Source organism: Antechinus flavipes, chromosome 5 (genome assembly GCF_016432865.1).
Source record: "Antechinus flavipes isolate AdamAnt ecotype Samford, QLD, Australia chromosome 5, AdamAnt_v2, whole genome shotgun sequence".
Classification (NCBI taxonomy): domain Eukaryota; kingdom Metazoa; phylum Chordata; class Mammalia; order Dasyuromorphia; family Dasyuridae; genus Antechinus; species Antechinus flavipes.
Genome location: NC_067402.1, coordinates 12334973 through 12361045, shown reverse-complemented (window position 1 = coordinate 12361045; position 26073 = coordinate 12334973). Strand labels below are relative to the sequence as shown.

Here is a 26073-nt window from a genome sequence, read left to right as displayed (position 1 = left end):
GTCAATCAGGACCCAAACAATTTTCATTTCTGTAGCCCAAGAACACAGTAGGTCCCTGGCACACAGTAGGTATGTAAAAAGGCAGACCTATAATTTTATGACACTGAAATACAACAATAAATAGAGGAGCTGTCATTTCCTTAGCATTGATACTCCTTTCACTGTCAAAGGTTACAACTCCTCTATGATGTAGTAGATGGTCACTGAGATTTAAAATGGAAGGGAAATGCTTATCCTTCGGCTTGCTTGGTGCGCCTATTGGCAAGTCCTCAAGTGACAGACCTCTACCTGGTGTGTCACCAGGCCATATTGGCAAGAGCTTCCTGAGCCTGCTTCCCATGGGATGAGACTTTGGGGGCTCCAGGACCCATCTCGACAATCAAGAATTAGAAATGGCTGCAGGGATTCTGGGGCGTACCTGCTTTTTATTGTAATCCTTTAAGGCCGTTTCATATCCTTCTTCCAGTCTGCTGAAGGCTATCCCCACATCCGTGGTCCACCAAATCTGTGAGCTGGTCAGTGCAACTTGGGCTGGGAAGTCCAAAATCCACTGCTCCCTGGGCTTTTCTTCAAAGGCGGTTATGGCATCTGTGATATAACAACGCACTGTTTCCTGCATGGTTTCTTCAAGACGCTGGAGCCATGTTTCCACCTTTGAAAAAAGAAGCATTATCTTACTGACTCAATGCTTATAGTTGAAGAGTACTAGCCCTAGCATATTCCGCAGATGCTCTGAAAGGACTGAAGCAGCATTCTAAGGCAGTAATCCTACCTAGGAGACTGTAAAACATTTTACTGAAAGCCAATTAAATATTGCACAGAATGGTACATTAAATGTGGAATCAGGAGGAACCTGGCTCCAAGCACATCCGTTCCCATGGCATCAATTCTTACATCAGTGCTGATGACTCCCAAAGTTATAGCTCTACTCCCCCCGTTTCCCCAGAACTCCAATCCTAGACTTCTTATCTGCTCACTGCCTATCTCTACCTGGGCATTCCCTTTGTCCCTCATAGTCATCGAGCTCTGAAATAACTCCCCTTAGAAACTAACTTCCCTATTTCTGTTTACAGCAATACTGTGATCCCAGTCACTTAGACCCTTCACCTGCTAAACTTAAACTCTTCCTGTCCCCTTGCCCTCAAATATGATCGTCTGTCGACTCCTGTTAAACTACCTCATTAATCTCGCTTCCTTTCTACTCATACTATAATCAACCTAGCTCAGGTCCTCACCTCTGATTTTTTAAAATATATTTTTATTTATTTCATTAACTATTTCCCAATTATACATATAATGCAAATTCCATCCCCACCCCAATTCTCCCCAATCCTTGAAAAGGCAAGCAATTTAATATTGATTATACATTCCTTCACCTTTTTTGGCTCAAGTTATGGTAATCTTGTGACTCTTGGTAATCCTGCCTCCTGTTTATCTTTTTAAGTTTATCCTCAAAATTACTACCTCTGTTATCTTTCCATTATACCATTCTTGTCAAATTATTCCCCCACTTAAAAATCTGTAGCTACCAAATAAAATACAAATTCTGGCCATGGTGTTCAGCTGGAACTAACTACCTTTTCAGCCCTGACTAACAATGATTCTTGGAACTTATTTTCTGCCTGTATTTGTTTATTTTTATGCTGTAAACCCAGTTGCCCTCACCCTATCTTCAGGCCTCTGATAATGCTGGTAATGACTCCTCTCCATCCCAATATATTGTACTCCCTTCCTTTCTCCCCTTGCTTTTTGCTCCAAACCAAAAGTGGTTTGGAGTCCATCTCATAATGGCTTTTTCAAAAGTTCAGGTCTGACCACATTATCTCTCTTTCTACTCAATAAACGCCAGTGGTTCCCTATTAGCCCCATGAACCCATATAAATCTGTTCAAAGTTTGAAAATTTTCATGACTTGGACTCTTGCTACTTTTTTCTTCTTACACTTTACTCTTCTCCATGTACTCTACTACGGACCCATTCTCACACACAGCACTCTCTTTCCTTTTTTCTGTGTCCTAGGTGAATGTTCTTCCTTCTCACCTTCCCTCCTAGAAGCTCTGGCTTTCTTTCAGACTCAATTCAATCATCAGATTCTGTACCAGTCATTTCCAGCTTTCTTGTATCAAAATTATTTCTACATCTCCCTTTACTCCACTCATTAGATGGCAATCTCCTTGAGAACAAGGACTGTCACATTTTTATCTTTCTACTTAAGCACAGTGACCTGCCTATAGCAGATAGCATTTAATAAATTCTTGATTGAATTTAGATGGCTTAACATCAACAAACATTCATTAAGCCTCTAATGTATGAGAGTCTCACATGCCAGGAGCAGCAGAACTTAATAGGCAGAGAGCATGTCTTGCTATTGGAAAGATCTAGATTTAAATCCCATCTCTGACATATACTGGTCCTGTGATCCGGGGCAAATCTGAGACAGTAAGTTGCAGACTGTGTGATGATCTGAATTGGTAAAGAGAGTCCCATCGCCTCCATGTATCTGGAAGATATGCAATGAATGGTAATGAAGATGGTAGCAACCAGAAGCACAACTTGACTCTGAGTACTGCTGCCTCTCCCCCATCCCTTCCAACAAAAACCTAGAACACATATCAGATCGAGTTTTGATCAGTCAACTCAAAGAAAAACAAAACAAAACACTAGTTATATTTCCAGCTCGGGTCAGGAGAGGGAGACAGAGAAGCCTGTAGAGATTAGGGATGGAGTCTAGCCTCCAGTGAACTTGGAATATTTCAATTTACATAAAGTGAGAGAGAGCCACAATTTTGCACCATGGCAAGAGGAGGTCACAAACTCATATGGGTCTCCAACGTTATGCAAGGTGCAAGAACAGGTATCAAGTGGCAACTCTGTCCATCACAACTCAGTGATGGGTCACAGATTCAGGGCCAGCTTAAGGGAGAAACCTGTGTGCTCAGACAGGAAGAACACTCACAAAATCTAAGCTGCGTTAGGCAATGTACTGATAAGAGAAGTTCAGAAACAAATAGTAGCATGTACCTAAAACCCTGATTATGGATTCTCAGGTCTCAGATTCAGCCTCCAGCCCAATTTGAAATGGAATAACCAGGGCAGAAAGCCCAGATCAGAGAAGACTCTGAAGATCTATCACTTTGAACTTGTAGAGATTTCTTGCTAGCTAATAGTGATTGAATCTAGAAGTAGTTCACTGAAACTTCAACCAGGGGCAAACCCAAAGCCGTGTTGTCAGAAGCTTGTAGATTTCAGAGTAAGGGGGCAATGTTCGGACTTTGTCCTGCATTAGATCACTTTGGGAGCTCTAAAAGTTTGGAGGTCCCCAACCTGATCAGTCTCTGAAATCTTAGAATAATACAATACCCCCAAGAAACTAGCCGAAGTCTGACACAGGATCAGCCCAGACATTCCCTTCAAAAGAGTGCTAAGCCAATTCCAATATCAAATCTGAAGACAAGAATTAGGCTAAAAATGTGTAAATAAAAAGAATCATACCATAAAAAATTAATATGGTGATAGGGATGCTCTCAAGATTAAAACTCAGAAGAAATGACTCCAAAATATCTTCAAAGACTCAAAGAGAAATGCAACTTGGGCAGAAATACAACTAGTATTTCTGAAAGAGATGGAAAGAAAATTTTCAAAAAGCACAAAAAATGATTTTTAATATCATTGATCACTAGTATGGTAGGTGAAAAAACCAAAAAAGAAACGAAAGTTATAGAAGAAAGGATTAGAAAGAGAGTTTTATAGTAAAAATCCAGAATTTACATGTCTAAGAATACTACATGTAATTAGAAAGTTCTGAGCAAACATTATCAGATCAGAAACTTTAACAACAACCAGAAATAGCTTGTCCAGTAAAACTGGGTATGAGAGGGGGAAAATGGGTCTTTAATGAAATATAGGACTTCTAAGAAATCCTCATGAAAAGACACAAACTGCATAAACACTTTAAAATACAAATATAGGAATCACAAGAAACATAAAAAGTAAAAAGAATAACCATAAGAGACTGAAAAAGAAAAAAAAAAACTGTTTACATTTTATGGGGAAGTGATAAACGTATCCTCTTAAAACTATCGTCAGAGTTTATAGAAAGAATCTAATTAGAGAAAAAGTCTGGGAGTGGTTTTGTTATGCTTTGATGATCTTTTAGAAGAATGGAAAGGGAGATGAAGAGGAACACACTGTATGTGCGGGAAGGGAGAAGAAAGAGAAAATTTGTTTTATATAATTAAGATGTGAAAGCAGAAGACCAAATAGACAAGGAGGATGAATAGAATGAGGAGGAAATATCTGGACCCTGTTCTCAACAGATTAATCTAACCATAGAAGACTATAGTCCCATATAGAGAGAACTGGGTCTGTAAAAATAAAAACAAAAATATTTCACTCAATAGAGAAATGTGAAGGAAAGTGAACAAGTGGAAAGAAGGAACTCAGGTGGGGGATATATTAATAGAGGTCTTAGTCTGAAGCAAAACCAAACCACCCTCTAACAAAAGAGGGTAGACTTCAAAGAGAGGCTTAAAATGACTAAAGGGTAACTTATCAGACCCTGGGTGAGGAAAAAGGAGGAGAAGTAGGGGAGTAGAAATAGATTTCCTCAAACCCAGAGCATTGGTTCTGAACTCACTCCTTTACTTTCATTATCCTTTTCCTCCTTATAAAGAGAAAAGCAAAAAGCAAACGAGAAAAGTATAAAATAATAAGATGAAGGAAAATACACACAACACTTGTAATTATAAATTGTAATTAGAAATATGAATAATTATAATTATAAATATATATTACATTTATATAATACATATATTATGATATATAATATTTTATATATCATATATGTATTACATACTATATAATATATATTATATTATGTATATAATATATAAAATAAAATATATAATTATAAATATGATGGAGAGAGGATTCTGAGAAGTTGGCAAAATAAAACACTTTCAGCTCTCCAAACTTCTTACAAAACAAATAAACAAACAAACCCCAGAACATTGCCTCAGAGTGAATGTAGAGCAGCAGAAATAAACAGGCGTGGGAGTAAAGCAGTTGCCTTCCTAAGACAATTTGAGAAGACCTCAGGAAAAACTCAAACTCCTGGGAGAGATTCTGACTGAGTGAAGTGCAAATATTTCCAGGTATTTGTCTGAATCAAAAAACAACCAACCCTTGAGGCTCCTGGGTTTGAAGGCATGCTCAGCCTCAGGGATTTTCACTTTACCAGGTAGGAGTCCAGCAACTTAGTAGAAGAATATTGAAGGACCTTCCACTGTTGAGGGATGTCAGGTGCAGCTGTACTGACCTGACCCAGACCTGGTGCTGGGTTGCAGCTTTGGGGAAGAAGGAGTAAGCATATACCTGATGAGTGTGATAGAGGAAGGGCAGCTATTCAGCTGGCTATCAGTTTTTGCAGGAGAGCAGAATACCTGGTTTCAATTCTGGGGCAGAAAGGAGCCTAGGCCCTGGAACTGACCTAGAATAAGAAGAAACCGAAGCTTAGGGCATCATACTCCCTATATCTCAGGACTAGAACTTGATTATAATAATAACTGCTGAAAATAAAATAAAAATAAAAATGAATAATCAAAGGAGAAGCAATATAACCATAGATAGCTACTGTGGAAATGGAAAAAATTGGGGTTCATGTGTAGTTACATGGAAAATAGTGTAGTTACAAAAAGTCACTCCTTTTATAATGAGAAATGTCAAATAGGCCAAAGTCCGTTAAAGAATTCTTGGAAGAACTTAAAAAGGACTTCAAAAATCAAATAAGGAGCAGCAATTAAAATTAGGAAAAAAATAAGAGCAGGTCAAGAAAATCAAGAAAATTGTGAAAAGAAAGTTAATCAACTTGAAAACTAGGATCAGAAAAGGGGAAGTTAATGATGTTATTATAAGACATGAAGAAAGAATAAAACAAAATTTAAAGAATGAAAAAATAAAAGATAATGTGAAATATCTAATTAGAAAAATAAGCAATCTAGAGTAGCTGACTCTAGTCGCTGAAAGTTATGATTAAAAAATAATCTACAAACAATATTATAAAAAAAATTATCAGGGGGGCGGGGCAAGATGACAGAGAGCAGACACAGCTTTCTATGACTTTAACTGACCTTCTTTCAAACTAACAGCAGATTAAGCCTCTAAACTGATTTTGGAGTCAAAGAACCCACAAATATCTGGAGTACGACAATTTCCAGAAGAAGATACCTTGGAAGAACTTCAGAACATGGGGATAGTCTGCTGAGCCAAGACCGCAACACAGGGAGCCAGAGTGTTTGTGTCCATCTTTTGTGAGCCTCTTAGACTACTCTGTCCCGGGTGCAAGCAGGTGATTTGGCAGATTTGCTACAAATGGCAAATTGTAAACTGCCGAACTTTGGAAGAATGTGGTACCTGGCTGCAATTACTCAGCACTGGAAATCAATTCAAATTGCCCCAGGGTAAATTAAAGTAGCTGTTGTTTCTTCGCATTAAGAGCAGACCTCAATATTTTAAAAAAATAGAAAAAAAACCCCCCAAAACAAAAAATTCTCATCATAGACAGCTTTCACAAAGAGAGAGAAAAACAGACTTCAACTCCCAAGGTTCCTAAAGGCAAATCAACTCCAGATAAAGACTCAAAGTGGGTTATGAGCTGGTCCCTATTTCACACAGCTTTCTTGGAAGACTTCAAAAAGGATCTTAAAAGACGTTAAAAGAAAAATGGGGGAAGAAAATGGGATCTTTGCAAGAGAGTATGGAAAAGGAAAAAACAAAAATTATCTGAAGAAAACTCCTTAAAAATAGATTTAATGAAATGGAAAAAGCACATAATTCCTGTCAAAATAGATTTGGGGAAAAGTACATATCTCCCGACAAAATAGATTTGACGACATGGGAAAAGCATATAACACATTTTACAAAATAGATATGAAAAATATACCAATTTGTTGAAAAAAACTGAAATGGAAAAAATGCACTGAACAAAACAATTTAATTGCCCAAATACAAAAGGTAACTGAAGAAAACAATACACCAAAAGTAAGAATTGAACAAATGGAAATGAATGACTCAATAGGACTTCAAAAATCAGTCAGACAAAACCAAAAAAAGAAAAAATATAAGAAAATATAAAATATCTCCTAAGAAAAACAACTGATCTGGAAAATAGATCTAGGAGAGACAATCTAAAGATTACTGGACTTCCTAAAAGCCATTATGGGAAAAAAAGAACCTAGAACTTATCCTTCAGGAAATCACAAAGGAAAACTGCCCTGATGTCTTACAATCAAAAGATAAAATAGCCAATGAAAGAGTTCATCAATCACCTCCTGAAAGAGAACCCAAAATGAAAACTCCAAGCAATATCATGGCTAAATTTCAGAACTATTGCATCAAGGAAAAAATATTGCAAGTAGCCAGAAAGAAACAATTTAAATATCAAGGAGCCACAATTAGTATTGCCCAGCACCTAGCAGCTTGAATGGGCCTGGAAGGATTGACAGGCCTGGAATCTGATATTCCAAAAGGCCAAGAAATTTGGATTACAGCCAAGGATAAGATATCCAACTAAAATGAGCATTATCTTTCAAGATAGAAAATAGACAATTGATGACACAGGTGATTTTCATCTGTTTCTTATGAAAAGACCAGAAGTGAACAAAAAAATTGATCTCTACACACAGAACTCAAGAGAAGCATAAAAAGGGTTAGAGTTGGGAGTCGGGAGGTGGGATTTAGGGTTAGAGTTGGGAGTTGGGTTAGAGTCGGGACGGTTCCCGACTAATCCTAAAAAGGAAAACTCTTAAGAACTATATTTCTATATTATGGGTATAATATGAAAAAAAAACTAGAGTTTCATGGAAAGGTGATTGTACTGGGAAAAGGAGGAAAATAAGGAAATTACTTCTCATAAAGAGGCAAAGAAAACCTATTATAACTGAGGGAAAAAAGAGAGGGGAATGAGCATTGTGTGAATCTTACTTTCATGGGATTTGGCTCAAAGAGAGAATATCAGACATATTTGGTTTCACAGAGAAACTTGTCTCTTGTCTCACTTTATATGAAAGTAGGAGGGGAAAAGGAAAAAGAAATGGGAAAGCTAATAAAAGGGAAAACAGAACCAGAACAGGAAAAGTGTAAGAAAGGAAGAGGGGCTCTAAAGGAAGAGGGCTGTTTGAGGCCAATAGTAATCAGAAGCAAAATACTGGGGAAGAGGGAAGGGGGAAAAATATAAAAGCATAACTTAGGGTAAACAAAATAGCAGGGTATACAGAATTAGTTATTTTAACTGTGAATGTGAATGGGATCTCCCATAAAACGGAAGTGGATAGCAGACTGGATTAAAAGCCAGAATCCTACAATATGTTGTTTATAAGAAACACGTTTAAAGCATAGTGATACAAACAGATGAAGATAAAGGGCTGGAGCAAAATCTATCATGCTTCAGGTGAAGCTAAAAAATCAGGGGTAGCAATCCTGATCTCAGATCAAGTAAAAGCAAAGATATATCTAATTAAAAGAGATAAGGAAGGAAACTATATCTTGCTAAAGAGTACCATAGATAATGAAGCAATATCAATATTAAACAAATATGCATCAAATTTGGATATAGCTTCCAAATTCCTAGAGGAGAAGTTAAGAGAGCTGCAAGAAGAAATAGACAACAAAACTATACTAGCGGGGGATCTCAATCTTGCTCTCTCAGAAATAGATAAATCAACCACAAAATAAATAAGAAAAAATTTGAGGTAAACAGAATGTTAGAAAAAGTTAGGTATAATAGATCTCTGGAGAAAATTGAATGGAAACAGAAAGGAGGTTATTTTTTTCTCAGCAGTTCATGAAGCCTATACAAAAATTGATCATGTATCAGAGCATATAAACCTCAAAATCAATGCAAAAAGGCAGAAATAGTCAATGCATTTTTTTCAAATGATGCAATAAAAATTGCATGCAATAAAAGGCTAGTGGAAAACAGACCAAAAATTAATGGAAAACTAAATAATTTAATCCTAAAGAATGAATGAGTGAAACAACAAATCATAGACACAATCAACAACTGCATCCAAGAGAATGACAATAATGAGACAACATATCAGAATTTGTGGAATGTAGCCAAAGCAGTTATTAGGGGAAATTTTATATCTCTAGATGCTCACTTGATAAAACAGAGAAAGAGAAGATCAATGAATTGGGCTTACCACTAAAAAAGCTAGAAAAAGGACAAATTAAAAATCTCCAATTATATACCAACTTTGAAATTCTGAAAATAAAAGGGAAGATTAATAAAATTGAAACTAAAACTATTTAATTAATAAAACCAAGGACTGGTTTTATGAAAAAAAAAAACAAAATAGATAAATCTTTAGTTAATTTGATTAGAAAAAGGAAAAGAGAAAATCAAACTGTTAAGTTTCAAAAATGAAAAGGGAGAACTTTCCACCAGTTAAGAGAAAATTGGAGCAATAATTAGGATTTATTTTGCCCAACTATATTTCAATAAATTTGATAATCAGTGAAATGGAGGAATATTCACAAAAATATAGATTGCCCAGGATAACAGAAGAGGAAATAAATTATTTAAGTAGTCCCATTTTAGAAAAAAAGAAATAAAACAAGTTATTTATTCAACTTCCTTTTTCTTAGGGAGCCAGATAGATTTATATGTGACTTCTACCAAACATTTAAAAAACAATTAATTCCAATACTATATAAACTACTTGAAAAAACAGGGAAAGAAGGACTCCTACCAAATTTCTTTTATGACACAAGATATGGTGCTGATACCTAAACCAGGTACGGTGAAAATAGAGAAAATTATAGACTAGTTTTCCTAATGAATATTGATCCAAAAATCTTTAAAAATATAGATGATAAAAAGTCATGCCCAGGATAATACACTATGGCCAAATAGGATTTATGCCAGGAATGCTGGGCTGGTTCAATATTAGGAAAAGTATTAGCATAATTGACTATATCAATAATCAAACTCATAAAAATCATATGATCATCTCAATAGATGCAGAAAAAGCATTTGAGAAAATCCAACGTCTATTCCTATTAAAAACACTAGAGAGTACAGGAATAAAATTTCCTTAAAATGACCAGTAGCATCTATTTAAAACCATCAGCAAACATCATATATAACAGGGACAAACCAGAACTAACCAGATTGCCCAATATCACCATTATTCAATATCATATTAAAGATATTGGCTTTGACCATAAGAGAAGAAAAAGAGATTAAAGTAATTAGAGTAGGTAATGAAGAAACCAAATTATCACTCTCTGCAGATGATATGATGTCTTCTTAGAGAATACCAAAGAATCAACTAAAAAACTACTATAAATGATTCACAACTTTAGCAAAATTGCAGGATACAAAATAAATTTACATAAATCATCACTTTTTATATATTACCAACAAAGTCCAGCCACAAGAGATTCAAAGAAAAATTCCACTCAAAATAATTGTCGATAGTATAAAATATTTAGGAATCTATCTGCCAAGGGAAAATCAGGAACTATATGAACACAACTACAAAACACTTTCCACACACAAAAAACATAAATTGGAAAAATACCAAGTGCTCATGGATAGGCTGAGTGAATATAATAAAAATGACAATACTACCTAAATTAATCTACTTATTTAGTGCCATACCAAACTCCCAAGAAATTACTTTACAGATCTAGAAAAAATAATAACAAAGTTCATCTGGAAGAACAAAATGTCAAGAATTTCAAGGGAATTAATAAAAAATGCAAATGAAGATAGCCTAGCTGCGCCCAACCTAAAAGACATGAGCAGACCATTCTCAGATGAAGACATTAAAACCATTTCTAGTTATATGAGAAGGTGCTCTAAATCACTATTGATCAGAGTAATGCAAATAAAGACAACTCTGAAGTACCACTACACACCTCACAGATTGTCTAAGAAAAGATAATGATGAATGTTGGAGGGGATGTGTGAAAAATGGGACACTGATGCATTGTTGGTGGAATTGTGAGCAGATCCAGCCATTCTGGAGAGCAATTTGGAACTATGCTAAAAAAGTTATCAAATTGTCCATACCCTTTGAACCAGCAGTGTTTCTACTAGACTTATATATTCCAAAGAGACCTTAAAGGAGGGAAAGGGATCCACATGTACAAAAATGTTTATGGCAACCCTTTTTGTGATGGCAAGAAACTGGAAACTGAGTGGATGCTCATCCGTTGGTGAATAGCTGAATAAGTTATGGTATGTGGATGTTATGGAATATTACTGTTCTGTAAGAAGTGACCAGCAGGATGATTTCAGAAAGGCCTAGAGAGACTTACATGAACGGATGTTCAGTGAAATGAGCAGAACCAGAAGATCACTATACCCAGAAACAAGATTCTATGATGATCAATTCTGATAGATGTGGCTCTCTTCAACAATGAGCTGATCCAGGCCAGTTCCAATAATCTTGTGATGAAGAGAGCCATCTACACCCATTGAGAGGACTTTGGGAACTGAGTGTGGTTCACAACATAGCATCTTCACTCTTTTTGTTGTTGTTTGCTTGCATTTTATTTTCTTTCTCATTTTTTCCTTTTTGATTTGATTTTCTTGTGCAGCAAGATAATTGTATAAATATGTATGCTATACTGGATTTAATATACATATATATATTTCTACAATGTTTAACATATATCAGATTGCATGCCCCCTAGGAGAGGGAGTGGGGGGAAGGAGGGGAAAATTTGGAACACAAGGCTATGCTAGGGTCAATGTTGAAAAATTATCAGTGCATATGTTTTGAAAATAAAAAGCTTTAATAAAAACAAAGAAACAAAAACAAAGAAATTATCAAGTAAAATTGCCTGAAATTCTAGAACAAGAAGGCAAAGCAGAAATAGGAAAAAACAACCATTGATTGCCACCCAAACAATCCTAGGAGGAAAACTTATAGGGATATTATAGTCAAGTTTCAAAGCTCCCAGGTTTAGGAGAAAATATTTCCAGCAACAAGAAGAAAACAATTTAAAAATTACAATAAAGAATATATAAGTTCTAGAAGCAATTACATTGAAAAACCATAGATCTCGGAGCACTATATTTTGTAGCAAAAGAACTGGGTTTTTGACCAAGGGTAACTTACCCTGCAAAGTTAAGTAATCCTGAGTAGAAAAAAATGGACATTTAATAAACTGAAAGTCTTTCAGGTATTTGTGACAAAACCAGCAGAACTGAATGGAAAATTTGATATGGAACCAGGAGAAATATAATGTATACATTAAAGCTCTCAATAAGGTCAAATTGCTTCATTCTTGTATGTGATAATGTTACCAGCACTCTTATGACTGTCATCATTACTTGAGTAATTTGAAAGAAAGACTTGGGCTGATATGTATGATGAAGTGATTCTAGAAAGACAAAAATGTAAGGAGAGATAAAAAGGAGTAATTATTTCATAAAATGAGGCATGGAAGGAAGAAATGATAAATGGGGGTATGAGCAAGGAAACTACATCTTGCCAAAAACACCATGGATAATGAAATAATATCTATGCTTCAAATTGTATAGTACTTAAATTTTTAGAGGCAAAATTAATTGCGTTAGAGGAAGAAATAGAGAATTAAAGTAGACTTGTGGGGGAATCCAACTTACCCCTTTCAGAGCTAGATAAACCTAACCATAAAATAAATAAATAACTAAATTAAGAATATGAACAGTATTTTTTTTTTTTAGAATTTATATGAACAGTATTTTTGATATGAGAGACTTCTGGCGAAAACTGAATGGAAATAGAAAGGAGTATTATTTTTTTCTCAGCTATAAATGGCACCTTCATAAAAACTGACCATATACTAGAGCAAAAAATCTCATAACCAAATGCAGAAATAAATGCACTTTTCAGATTATAATGCAAAATAAAATTACATCCAATAAAGTTACAGAAGTAGAGATTAAAAGTTAACTAACTAAAATTAATTAACTAAATTACTAACTAATTAACTAAATTAACCAAATAATCTAATCCCCCAAAATGAACAGGTCAAAGAACAAGTCATAGAAACACTAATTTCAGATTCTGCCTCTCATACAGCATTTAATTTCTAAACAACCTCTATAAATTGTAGAGAAGGTATCAACCTGTATTAGTAAAGAGAGTTTCCTTGCTTGGAATTCACATAGAGATGTGAATGAATTCACAGATCTGATCCCTACTTTTATCTTTACATAAAACAACAACAAAGAGGACAAATAATTTTAGAAATCCTTAACCCAAGATTAATGGGGGTGAATAAATTAAAATAATACCTACAATAAGTGGGAACTTCATTTTGCATCTAGGCTCTGTGACTTACAACCCTTCTCCAATTCCATTGCCTCAATAGCTTTTTCTATTTCAACCTCTGGGAATCTGAAGGCAGCATTCCCTCTAGAACAATTCGTGAATCTTTGCTTACGTGGCCTATGCATTCACATGCAGTATGGAGGGGGACATGCTCGTTCTCCTTGCTGTACATCCCAATGGCTCGGCTGGCCACTAGCTGCTGGCTATCTTCAAACTGCAGATCTGCAATGCTGTCAAAGAGTTTGGTCAAGTGTCTTGTGACCTGGAACAAAGCAAAGAGACAGAAGAAGGTAATTTTTATTTATTTTTACAAAAGATTCTAGTATTCTAGAATAACAGGGTAAGGGGGAGAGGGAACTAACTGCACTTTTAAAAAATGATTTATTAAAACAAACCAGAGTCAATATGATGCCTCAGAAAGAAAACAGAATTTTGAGCCAGAGAATCTGGATTCAAGTACCGCTTCATTAATATGACCTCAGGTAAGTCACTTTCCATCTCTTGTGGCCCTTATCTTATCTGTAAAATGAAGCATCTGCAGGATCAGCGATTCAGAACTAGAAGAGACCTTAGAGGCCAAAGAGTGTCTTCTAGCTCTTCATCTATAATCCTACGTCCCAGGTATCAGCAAACCCCTGGGAAGAAAGGATTGGGATATTTTTGTCTCCAGCTCCAGTCTCACTTACTCTAAAACATGCTCCTCATAGCTGCCAAAGGAGCTTTCTGAAAGTTCTGACCAGACTATGTCATTCTTGTGCTCCTTCTCATCTTTAATATCAAATATACACTCCTTGGTGTGGCATTCAATGTCCTTACTATCTTTCCAGATGTGGTATACATTTCTCTCCTTCCCCTTCTATGGTCCAATTCAACTGGCCTTATTGTTTCTTATCCATGAAACTCCATACCTGAAACATTCCCCCCTCAACTCCAATTCTTTTTTTTTTTTAAGAGTGGCTAGGGAGTATTTGTTTTGTTTTGTTTTTTAAATTTATTTATTTTTATTTTACTTTATTTTATAATAACTTTTTATTGACAGAACCCATGCCAGGGTAATTTTTTTACAACATTATCCCTCGCACTCTCTTCTGTTCCGATTTTTCCCCTCCCTCCCTCCATCCCCTCCCCTAGATGGCAAGCAGTCCTATAAATGTTAAATATGTTGCAGTATATCTTAGATATAATATATATGTGCAGAACTGAACAGTTCTCTTGTTGCACAGGGAGAATTGGATTCAGAAGGTAGAAATAACCCGGAAAGAAAAACAAAAATGCAAATATCAACTCCAATTCGTAAGATTCTCAAGTTTCCTTCAAATCTCAGCTCAGAGGCCAGCTTCTTCATAAAGATTCCTGACCCTTCCCCAGATGCATTATGTATCACTTTCTCTCCCCCTTCCTCTCCCTTTCCTTGTCCCCCTCCTCCCCTCCCTTTCTCTCTCTCTATATATATATACATATATACTTGTTCCTCTCTCTTTGTAGAATGGAAGCTTCCTTTGGGTAGAAACTACTTCACTTATTAGTGTCCTGAGGGTCTAGCATATAATCAGCCTTTGGTTATTGATGGATTGGACCCCAACACGCAGTACTTAATAAAAGTTTGTTGAAATGATGTCATTTTTTTCAGGTCAGTTGAATCCTTTCAAGAATCAACAAAAGTTGAAAATGAATATCTAATCTCAGGTTTCCCTTCCCTTCTATAAAATGGATATTATTAAGACATTTGTCCCATCTCCTTCACAAAGCTGTTAGGATGATGAAGGGATAGATTTAGAGCTGGAAGCAGCTTTTGAGATGATCTAGATCATTCCTCTACTTTTACCCTTGAAGAAACTGAAGTCCAGAGAAGTAAAAGAAATGACCCTAAGTCACACAGTTAGTAAGCGGCAGAGCCAGGATTTGAACCCAATTCCCCTGACTCCTTCCCCTGTACTGCTACCATAAACATTATGGGAATGTTGGCTATAATGGCAGTAAATAGAAAACATGTTAACAGGTTCCCTTAGTGAGCCCTTGCCTATTTCCCCTTTCTTGATCTGCTGCTACGTCCCCACTGCTGACCTTTGGGTCACTCCAGTTCCCAATCCATCCAGAACTCAATCCAAGCTCCAGCTCTGCCTCTAGGCTTTGCCACCAGCCTTCCACTGACCCTGTGGCATTGTGTAACCAACCAACAACAACAATAGCTAGTCTAGCCCTCTACCTTTAGGCTGACGATTATCAAAATCCTCTAGATCATTTATTCTCTCTTTTCTGGGTTAAATACATGCAATTCTTCTAAACATATTTCCATATTTATCACACACTGCACAGGAAACAACAGCTCAAGAAAGGAAAAAATCCCAAGCAAATAAATAACAACAAAAGTTGAAAATCCTCTGCTTTGATCCACATTCAGTTCTCTCTCTGCCTGTGGATGGTACTTTCCATCACAAGTCTATTGGGATTGCCTTGAATCACCTCATTGCTGAAAAGTGCCGAGTCCATCCCAGTTGATCATCACACATAGATTATTTATTCTCTATTTAAAGACCTCAAGGATGGAGACTCTCCATCAGTGCTGGGTATTTTCTCACATTTCTTAATATACTTTTGTACATAAAGACTTCTAGCAGTGAGAGAACTTGCTAAAACGATAAATTCACAAAACTTGATACAGATCTAAGATCAGTTTTCAGGGACGTCCTTCTTCCTGGATCCTAAGTCTGGGCAGGAGAGTAGACATTTATACTTCATCCCCATAAGACGGAGACTTCTACCTTTGATTTTATTCTGCAGAGATGACAGCCCTCACTCTTGACTTTTTCTTGAAATATCACAAATAAATAAAAATAAAAAAGTGTCATGAAAATGTAAAATTGTGTCCTGGAGAGAAGAATAACTCAAAACTTGAGAAGTACAAAGGATCTTAGCAGACATCTACTTCAATTTCCTCCATTTATAGAGAAGAGTTGAATTCTGTTTTAGAGAGGGGAAATGATTTAGCCAAGATCACATGAGTGACCGATCTCCACCTCCACCTTGACCACCGAAGCTTTTTCCACTATTCCCAACATGGGAAGCTGAGATTATTTTGAGGGAGGGTAAACTAAGGCAGAAGAGAAGTCTTCCTCCTGTGTCCAGACTATTCTGAAAATGCCAAATCCACACTGCCGGTTGTAATGGCCTCGAAAGGAAGGCCATCTTTGGGCTTCAGTCTTTTTCTTAGTCTATTCGCTGTCAGCAGAGAAGGGGGAGGAAATCGCTTTAGAAAATCTGGTAAAAGTTGTTTAAGTTTGAAAAGGATGAGCATTTAAGACTCTCACTTTCTTTCAGTTGGAGTTGATTTGCTGTGTCTGGGTCTCTGCCTGAGAGATCCCATCCTCCCATCTCTCTGAACCTAATCCCCCTCCGGGCTTCCACAAAAACCTCTCTCCAATGATCGGACGATTCATTGTCCCACTGAAGTGGCCATGGGAGCTCAGGCTTTCTGTGGTTAGTAGGTAATGCAGTGCAAAGGGCAGGGCCAGCTGCCATATAAATAGGACTTTAACCATCACCCAAACTAAGGCTTGTCGATATGGGCGAGGGCCGAGAGCGATGAGTCCCCAAAGTACCACGGCCAGCAGCTCAGTCACGGCAAGAAGACATTGCTCTTTGCTCTCTCCCCGACTTGCTCACTCAGCTGATTCTCGCTGCAGTCAGCCCTCTAGAAAGCGGTGTAGGGAGCTGGGAGATTTTTCATCTTAACAAGAGCTAGCACTTATATAGCATTTACTATGTGCCCAGCACTGTGCTAAGCAGTTTGTAATCATCATCTCACAACCATAGAAAGTAGGCACCATTATTATCCTATTTTACAAAATGGGGAAACTGAGACAAACAAGTGACCTTGTCCCATCCATTAGTTTTTTCTGCTCTAATAGGTTTTTCTTCCTCTTATTCACTAACATGAAAGCATCTTTTTTTCCTTAATTCTAACTTCTTAATAGTTTCCAAATTATTCAAGCAGGGAGGGCTCAGAGCCGAGGAGGGCTGCAGAGGTGGAGCCGACAGACATCAAATAGGATGTAACATGTTCAGAAGAGAACGTCAACCCATTTCAAAGAATCATCAATTGAGAACCGACCGAAAACGATCCCTTATTAGCATCTTGGCAATGGGGTGAAGTTTATGGATACCTTCTCAGGACAAGGTTTTTAATGTATAAAACACATAGGTTCCTAAAGAAAACCAATCCTATCAAAATACAATTATGAAAATATATTTTAAAAGCAAGTTCATAGGCGCTGATCACGTCCAATCCCCATTTTATAGCTAAGGAAACTGAGGCTAAAAAGAGATGGAGAACTCGGCTAAGCTTTCATTAGGACGGGGAATATCGTTGCCGTTATTTTCATCAAGCGTTCAGCAGATTTCCAGAAGAATATATGGGTTTGCTTGTTTTTCTAACGACATCCCATTCCCCGAGCTCCCAAGCGCTCGGTGCATCCATCTACCGACCAGCTGGCCTCCGGGACCCGCGGCTTTTGTCTACCTGCGGACGGGGCAGTGAGCTATCTACATCTGGGGAAATCAGCATTTCAGAGACGCGAGTCCTCAGCAATCTGCTCCGTCACCCCCATCTGCTCGTGCAGAAAACAGGGGGAAAGGAAGTGTAATTAACACGCCTCCACCAATTACATCTTCAGGGCTGACCCTCCCCTTCCCTCCAATTCCCATATATTCTAACTATCATCCTAGCCGGAAATAAGGCTCAACCATCCACCATCCAAAGTGGCTGGGGTCTGAAAAAGGACAGAAATCATGCTTCTGAGGGGCAAAAGTCCACGAACGCATCTTCCTGCTCAAAACCCGCTCGATTTCCTCACGTCTGTGTTTTTGCCGAGTCCTTCCAGTGACTCAGGTTCTTAATTTCAGAATCAAAACTGGCTCCTCTCCCTCCTGCACCTCACAATCTACAAACCCCCCAAATTCATCCTTCTAAAGCACCATGCTGATTATATCACTCCCCTGCTCAAGAAGCTGCCATAGCACTCGATAGACTCTAGGATAGAATAAAAAATCTCTTCTGGGCATCAAAGACCTTCACAATCCAGCCACTTTTCCAGAGTGATCTCCCATTATTCCTTTCTTCCATTATACATTCTAGCCCTACTGGCTCTGTGCAGTACAATCCATTTACCACCTCCATGCCTTTGCACAGGCCATTCCGGACCCCTAACATCTCTCGTTTAGCTCTTAGATCCTTAGTTCTTTCAGATCCCAGCTCAGCAGTTAGTTACCTCCTAGAGCATTCCCCCTTTTCTGATTCTCAGTGCTGTCAGTGCTTCCCTAACTCCCTCCACCTCATCCTTGGCAAAATCGCTCCCCTCTGATTCAGTTGTATTTCGCACACACTTCCTCGTGCACACATTGTTCCCCCAGGGGAACGGAAGCTCCTCGAGGGCAGAGACTGGTTCTCGACTTCTCTCCAGCACAATAAGGCACGTGGTGCGCACACAGCAAATGGAGGTTGGATTCAATCAACTTTTGGAAAATCACATTAACCTTCATTAAAAATGATCCCCCAGCTAGCGAGGGACAGCAGGGCTCTCCAGTGGTATCCCTCTTTTATGCTATAGAAATGTGGAGACCGAATCACAAGCCGTCAAGGACCCTCCTGGGGTCTTAGAAACTTGTGACCTTCTTGGGTCTCAGTTTCATCGTCTATAAAATGGAATCACAGAAGACCTGAATTCAAATTCAGTATCAGACCAAATTCAGTATGAGCACCTGGCTCATCTACACAAGTTCAAACCTAGCCACAGCCACCTACTAGCTGGGGGATTTCACTTAACCCTGTTCATCTCGGTTTCCTTATCTATAAAACGGACTGGAGAAGAAAATGGCAAACCGATCCATTATCCCCCAAAAGGGGGCATGAGGAATCAGATATGACTAAAGAAAAATCAAAGAAATACAGATGTATAATATGTGTGTATAACTGTATGGATTATATACATACAGGTATAGGCATGTACAGTGTGTATTTAACTGTACAGACACCTGTGTGTATAGACATGTACATATTGTGTATATAATGGTATAGACACACATGTAGATAGGTACATGTGTGTGACAGAACAGACCTGTGTACAGACAAGTACATGTGTGTGTATGATTGTTTAGTCCCCTATGTGTAGACATGTACCTGTGTGTGCACACAACTATGATACACCTGTGTGTGTAGACGTGTACCTGTGTGTATGTATGTGTAACTGTGATACACCTGTGTGTGTAGACGTGTACCTGTGTATGTATAACTGATACACCTGTGTGTGTAGACGTGTACCTGTGTGTCTGTGTGACTGTGATACACCCATATGTAGATGTGTACCTGTGTGTATGTGTAACTGTGATACACCTGTGTGTGTAGACGTGTACCTGTGTGTATGTGTAACTGTGATACACCTGTGTGTGTAGACGTGTACCTGTGTGTATGTGTAACTGTGATACACCTGTGTGTGTAGATGTGTACCTGTGTATGTATAACTGATACACCTGTGTGTGTAGACGTGTACCTGTGTGTCTGTGTGACTGTGATACACCCATGTGTAGATGTGTACCTGTGTGTATGTGTACCTGTGATACACCTGTGTGCAGATGTTTACCTGTGTGTCTGCTGTATTTACTTATCCGCGTCGTGTTGTTTCTTGCTAACCAGACAGAGGCTCCCGCAGGAAGCCATCCTTTCAGTCCTCCTCCTCCCGGTCTCCCCTAGCTCCTAGCCCAGAGCCCACACTAGGTGCTTATTAACTGCTGACCGACAGAACTGGGGACAGGTTGTATGACTGATGGAGAGAGCACCTGGCTCAGAGGGAACATTTGGCCTGGGTTGGGTCCCAGCTCTCCTATCTTACCCCGTGACCTTGGAAAGGTCGCACAGTTTCCTTGTGTATAGAATGAAGGGTTTGGGCCGGGATCGCAGAGGTTTCTTGGAAAACGGTCCTGCCAAGAGCAGGAAAGTGACTGCTCCAGAGTCGCCATCTAGGAAGCCTGAGGGGCAGGACCCGAGCTCTCCCCGACTCCCCCCCTCCCATGCTGCCTCTGGATGATAATCCATGGATTCTGTGCCTTTGGGGCAGCAGGGCAGACCCGGCTCTGCAAAAGTCCAGTCCCAGGGGGCGGGGGGGACGTTACCCGCTGTGGCTGGTTCCCGTTGGAGAGAATATCGAGCAAATGAGCAGAAGAGACAAAGTAGAAGCGAGGAAAAGCCAGACGCTTGGTCTCCAGATATTCGGCGAGAGCTTTTTCACAAAGAACAAGCCTGAAAAACAGAAGGGAAATGGGATCGTGGGTCCGGGCCACGGGGCTCTTTTTAAATCCGGGACCATTCTTCCCGAGCCCTCAGAGGGAGGACGCCCGGATCTCTCCCAGCATCTTCTCGGAGCCGAGACGGCTCAGGTCTCTCCAAAGGGACGAAGGAGCCGATGGAGGCCCACTTGTCTTAGGGAACAGCTTGGTCGCAGCCTAAGACCCCGCCCTTGGTCTATGTCAAACAGAGGCCTGGAGCATGGGCAGGGGGCACTAATAAACACTTAACGACAGCTCTCCAAAAAAAGGACATACAACGTCCTTCCAAAGCTTAATCTCCATCATCACTTTCTCCATCATGTTCCTGAGCCACAGAATCCATAAAATTGAGCTTTGACTTGAGGCATTTGCGAGTTTCCCCGGCGTAAATGCTCGCACTAAGTTTAACAACCAGCTCTCGGACCTGAGTTTTCCCTGACTCCGGGGCCGGCCCTTTTATCTACTTAGACACACGATACCTACGTGGCTCTTGTTACTGCCATGAGACTTAAGCATGATATTACTGAAAGCCGTTTCTCCAGAGACACCAGGAGGTTGCCCTAGAGACTCTCCAGAGCACCAAGGGTCGGAACAAGTCCCAGGTGCTTTGGGGAAGCCCAGGATGAGCCGCCGTCGAACAGCTTCCCACTGCTTCCAGCAATTTATCTGAAGGACGTTAGTCTGTAGGAATCCAGTGCGGCGTCATGGCGGGAGAGCCAGAAAGCTGGACTCGATCCAGGTGCTGTGGCTCTGACTCCAGGCAGGCTAAGAGTAATGTACACCTGCACAGAAGGGGACCTGCCCTGAGGGGGACCCGCCCTGAGGAGGACCTGCACTAAGTGGGGACCTGCCCTGAGGGGGACCCACACAGAAGGGGACCTGCACAGAAGGGGACCCAGAGTCAGGTTCCAGATGAGTCTCCTTCCCCCGCCCTTCTCACCCATCTCCTCGACCCTGTTCTAGGGGCAGAATTGGAGGCAGAGTCTCCAAGCAGATGGGCCATCTGGGGCATTCCGGACCGAGACCCGGATCCCCACAATGGCGCTCCCTGCCTGGTCCACAGTGAACATCCGCATGTTAAGTGACTGCGGCCAGGAGCAGCCTGCCCTCCCCGCCTCCAGCGGCCTTCGGACCCCTCCTCTGAAGCCTGCGGACCCCTCCTCCTGAAGCCTGCGGACCCCTCCTCCTGAAGCCTGCGGACCCCTCCTCCTGAAGCCTGCGGACCCCTCCTCCTGAAGCCTGCGGACCCCTCCTCCTGAAGCCTGCAGACCCCTCCTCCTGAAGCCTGCTCACTGGCACCAGCCCCCATTTCCCTTTCTGTCACTTCCACCTAGCACTTCTGGGCCGGCCCTGGTTTCCATGGAACTGAATCAGAAACAATTAACTCCTGCAGAAACCTCCTCCCTGCCTCCCCTTTTCATCAAACTCTGTTTGAGCTGTGAAGGTTTCTTGGGTTGAGAATTAATCCATGTTCTGTTCTGCCTCGAGTTTGGTTCTATTCAGCACGTACTGAGCTGTTCCGTGGGGAGGCCGGGGAGCCCGGCACAAAGCGGCTCTTGGGGGGAAACCAGCTTGTGCTGCCTCGCGCCCCTGTGGTTCCAGCCAGGGCGCCGACTGCTCTCTCGGCTGCCACAGAAGTTGCCCCCCGTCCTCCGCCGAGGACTTTCCCAGGCTCCTTCCGATCTCGTTCAGTTCTCTGCCCCTCAGAGAGGCCGGGAGCCAGCTCGGAGCCAGGAGGAGGCCCCGAGACCAGGCCTGAATCCCGCCTCTGACGCCGGGAAGCATAACCAAGGCCGGCCGGCCTCAGTGTCCCCAGTGAGTACTCAGTGAGTAAAAGGTGGGAGGCTTTGGGGCACAGATCCCGGAGCGCGGCTGGATTTAAATTTGGGCTCGCACACTAATTACTCTGTGAGCTTCCTGAGGCTCAACTTCCTCCTCTGTAAAATGGGAATAATAAGAGGGCTTCCATTGTGAGGGTAACAAGGGGAAAAGCCCTTTGCAAAGTTCAGAGGAGGAAGGCTGTGTGAGGTTGGCTCAGAGGGCCGAAGCTCGCTGAGCGACTACGGACACGAGGAGGGGGTTTCACACCTTAGGCCGCAAGTGCCTCAGTGACCGTCGCCATATTGCCCCCCCGGCCTAACCTGTCTTGCAAATCCTTCAGCTTTTCATACAGATGGGGCCGGCCCGTGGCTTCCAAGACATTCTTAATCTTCGCGGCGTCGAACATTAATTCCTGGAAGGAGACAAGACAGACGCCAACATTCCGATTTTCCCAAGCCCAGCGCCCGCTCCCTGCCAACTGCATCCCGCGGCTCCAGCCCCGCCCCTTCTGCCTTCCCCGGTGCCCCCAGTATGTGAAGCCTCCCAGTGTCCCTTGGATCTATCTCGTTCATTGTTCAGTCACGTTGGACCCTTTGGGATCCCTTCTCGGGGGTCTCTTAGCAGGGATGCTGGAGCGGTTGGCCATTTCCTTCTCCAGCTCATTTTATAGATGAAGAAACTGAGAGACACAGGGTTAGGGACTTGCCCAGGACCATACCGAGTTCAGGTCTTCCCACCTGCGGGCCTGGCCCTCTGCCCGCCGCACCCCCCGGATGCTCCCCTGCCCCCCGTGGCAGCTCCTGTGACAGAACCAAGCTCCTTGAGGACCAGGACGGCTTCATTTTTGTCCCTGTATCCCTAGTGCTCCACACAAGCTGGTATTTAACTGGCACGTGTCGACTGGCAGAAATCACCGCTCTGAAACGGGGAAGTGGGCGAGCGGTCCCTTCCCGTGCTGGGGCTAGGATCCCACAACACTATGGTCCTGTATCTGTTGCTTACCCCCCATATAACTTGGGGGAAAGTCTGTCAAGCTGGTTCTAGGTCTCAGTTTCCTCATCCATGAAACAGGGAAGTGGGTGAGAGGTCCCTTTGGCCCTCTTTGGGTTAGGGACGAGTCCCCTCGGCTCCTCAGCTCTGGTCTCACCCCCTGAAAACCTCCGACAAATCCTCACGCCACCTTAAAGTCCGCGTCGATGCCGTCGAATCTCCGCGCGTCCTCATCCAGCTGGACCCGGATGTCCTCGGAGCCTATGAAGATGCTCTCCAGGTGGGACCAGGTCCGCTGCACCTCCATCCACAGGAAGACGACGGCGTCCGCCGTGTTGAGCGTCTTCTGCCAGGCCGAGGCTTGCTCGATGAAGTATTCCACGTACTTGCTTTGCAGGATCGTCTGCAGCTGAACCTAAAAGGAGGCCACGCAATTAAAAGCAACAAACGAGATTATAATTAAGTGCGAGTCACTCGGCATCCATTTAAAAATCTCCGGCTGTAATGAACAATGCAAGCAAATCTCTCCCTCGTGTAAATGCGGCAGAGGGAAATCGGACCATGTGGCCTGCAGCCGGTGGAAAAATACACCGGCTACGAGAGCGTCCCGACTCGGGACCGGAAACGTTCCCCGAACTCCAGAGGAGAAGAGCCCGGGTTCCGCTTCAGTCTTGGAGCCCGAAAGAGTCTCACGTCTTCCTTTCGGGAAGAGGGAAAGGCAACTTACTTGATTGTGCTCCAGAGTCTCAAAAAGTTGCTCGTCAGACTTGAGTAAAGGGATGCCGGTCCGGTAGTGGTCTTCGTAGGAAAACTCCATCGTGGCCCAGGTATGGCTGATTTCCGTAAGGATCTGTTCGGAAACAAGAAGAAGGAGATGCTTTAGTATCATATAAAATACTTACCCATAAAAGCATTTTTATAAATTCCAAAGAATTTCCAGGTTAGAGATGATTGTTCCCATTTCATGGATCGTGATACTGAGGTATGAAGAAGCCATTGAGTTCTGGCAGAGACCAAGAGCAGACTTTGACTGGCGGAGTTAGGACAAACTTTGCTTTTTTAAAACTTAAGAAAAGTCTTTTGTTTTTAAGAGCCAGGACAGGCTCTTATTATGCACAAATTATACCTGTTTTACAAATGAAGAAACTAAGGCTCAGAGAGCTTAAGTAATATCCAAGATAACTCACAGCTGAGTCACTGAAAGTTGTTCGTGTTTCTAGGTCTCAGTTTCTTCATCCATGAAATGGGGAAGTGGGTTAGAGGTCCCTTCCAGTTCTAGGTCTAGGATCCTAAAACATTGATCCTCTATCTGTTACTTAGCTCCCATATAACTTAGGGGAAAGTCTGTCATGCTGTTTCTAGGTCTCAGTTTCGTGGCCTCATTTGGGATTTTCTTGGCAAGGCCACTGGAGTGCTTGACCATTTCCTTCTCCAGCTCATTTTGCAGATGGGGAGACTGAGGCAGACAGCATGAAGTGATTTGCCTGGAGTCTAAGGCTAAATTTGATCTCAGATCTTCCTGATTCTGGACCCAGGCCTCTATGCACTATGGCACAATTTAGTTGAAAGTGCCAGGATTTAGTCTGGTATCAATTCACTGCATCTTCTATCCCATCCCAGAAACCTGTCCCCGAGCAGGTGCTTTCCTTTGCACAGAAACGACCATCGGCAGCCCCCTGCGGAGCAAAGCCGGAGGACTTTACCTTTTCAGTCCCCAGCTCCTTCACGGCTTTGTCCACGATGCTCTGGACTTCGTCTTCCACTCTGTGCAGCTGCAGCGCCAGCAAGTCTGCCAGAACCATGCCCTCATTGATCGAGAACTTAACCTAGGAGAAGGCAGCAAGAAAACTCTAAAGTGCAAACCTAGAGATTTATCGCTTTTAGGCTTAATATGTTTCTGTGTTTGATCGCTAAGAAGCGGATTATTGTCAAAATATCGTCAATCGAGCACGCGATTAAACCACTTCTTGGGCACTGGGGCTGTGGACAGGCCAAAAACAGGGTCCCTGTCCTCCAGAAGCTGCACCCCAGAGGGAGACCATGGAAGTGGCCACGGGACTGGGGAAAAGCCCCTGCACAAAGGGAGAGTTGAGCTTGGTCTTGAAGGAAACTAAGAGGCGGAAAAGGAGGAGAACATTACAGGAATGGGGGATGGACAGTCAGTCACCGACTATGTCTTTGACCAAGAAGAAGGGCACCGAGATGGGAGATGGGAGACTGGGGAGAAGGAAGAGAAGCAGACCAGTGGAGGGAACCCCAGTGGGGAGGAGGGGGCGAAGGGAGGAAGGGGCTGCTGCCTTAGAACAACTCCGAGGCTCCATCCCACGCCCAGCAAGTTAGCAGAAGCAGCAAGGATGGGGCAAGTCGGTGCTGGGGAGGTTGGGGAGAGGCCCTGTCTGGCCCAGGGAGGAGATGAACACAAAATGAGTGGCTAAAGGCGGACCTTCAGCACCCACATGGAGCGGTGATGGTGCCCCCTGGGCCCGTGTGACAAAAGCCCTTAGCTCCATGGAGGCACACACGAGGATGCAGGGACATACGCAGCATACACAGGTGTGCACGTCCTCTGGCTTAGTTGTGGCACCAGTGGGCGCAGACTCCGAGGTCAAAGATGG

General features: G+C 41.6%; 1 protein-coding gene across 1 annotated transcript in view; it reads right to left on the bottom strand.

The window, feature by feature from the left end:
• DNAH11 (dynein axonemal heavy chain 11) overlaps window positions 1-26073 on the bottom strand; it is a 277853-nt gene that overhangs the window by 169739 nt on the left and 82041 nt on the right. Inside the window, exons 24-30 of the mRNA XM_052001418.1 lie at window positions 25162-25284; window positions 24186-24308; window positions 23649-23873; window positions 22789-22880; window positions 20495-20621; window positions 13443-13592; window positions 419-652 (exon numbers count right to left, since the gene is read on the bottom strand). Of these exons, the coding sequence (XP_051857378.1) occupies window positions 419-652; window positions 13443-13592; window positions 20495-20621; window positions 22789-22880; window positions 23649-23873; window positions 24186-24308; window positions 25162-25284 (1074 nt within the window). The remainder of the gene's footprint in view (window positions 1-418; window positions 653-13442; window positions 13593-20494; window positions 20622-22788; window positions 22881-23648; window positions 23874-24185; window positions 24309-25161; window positions 25285-26073) is intronic.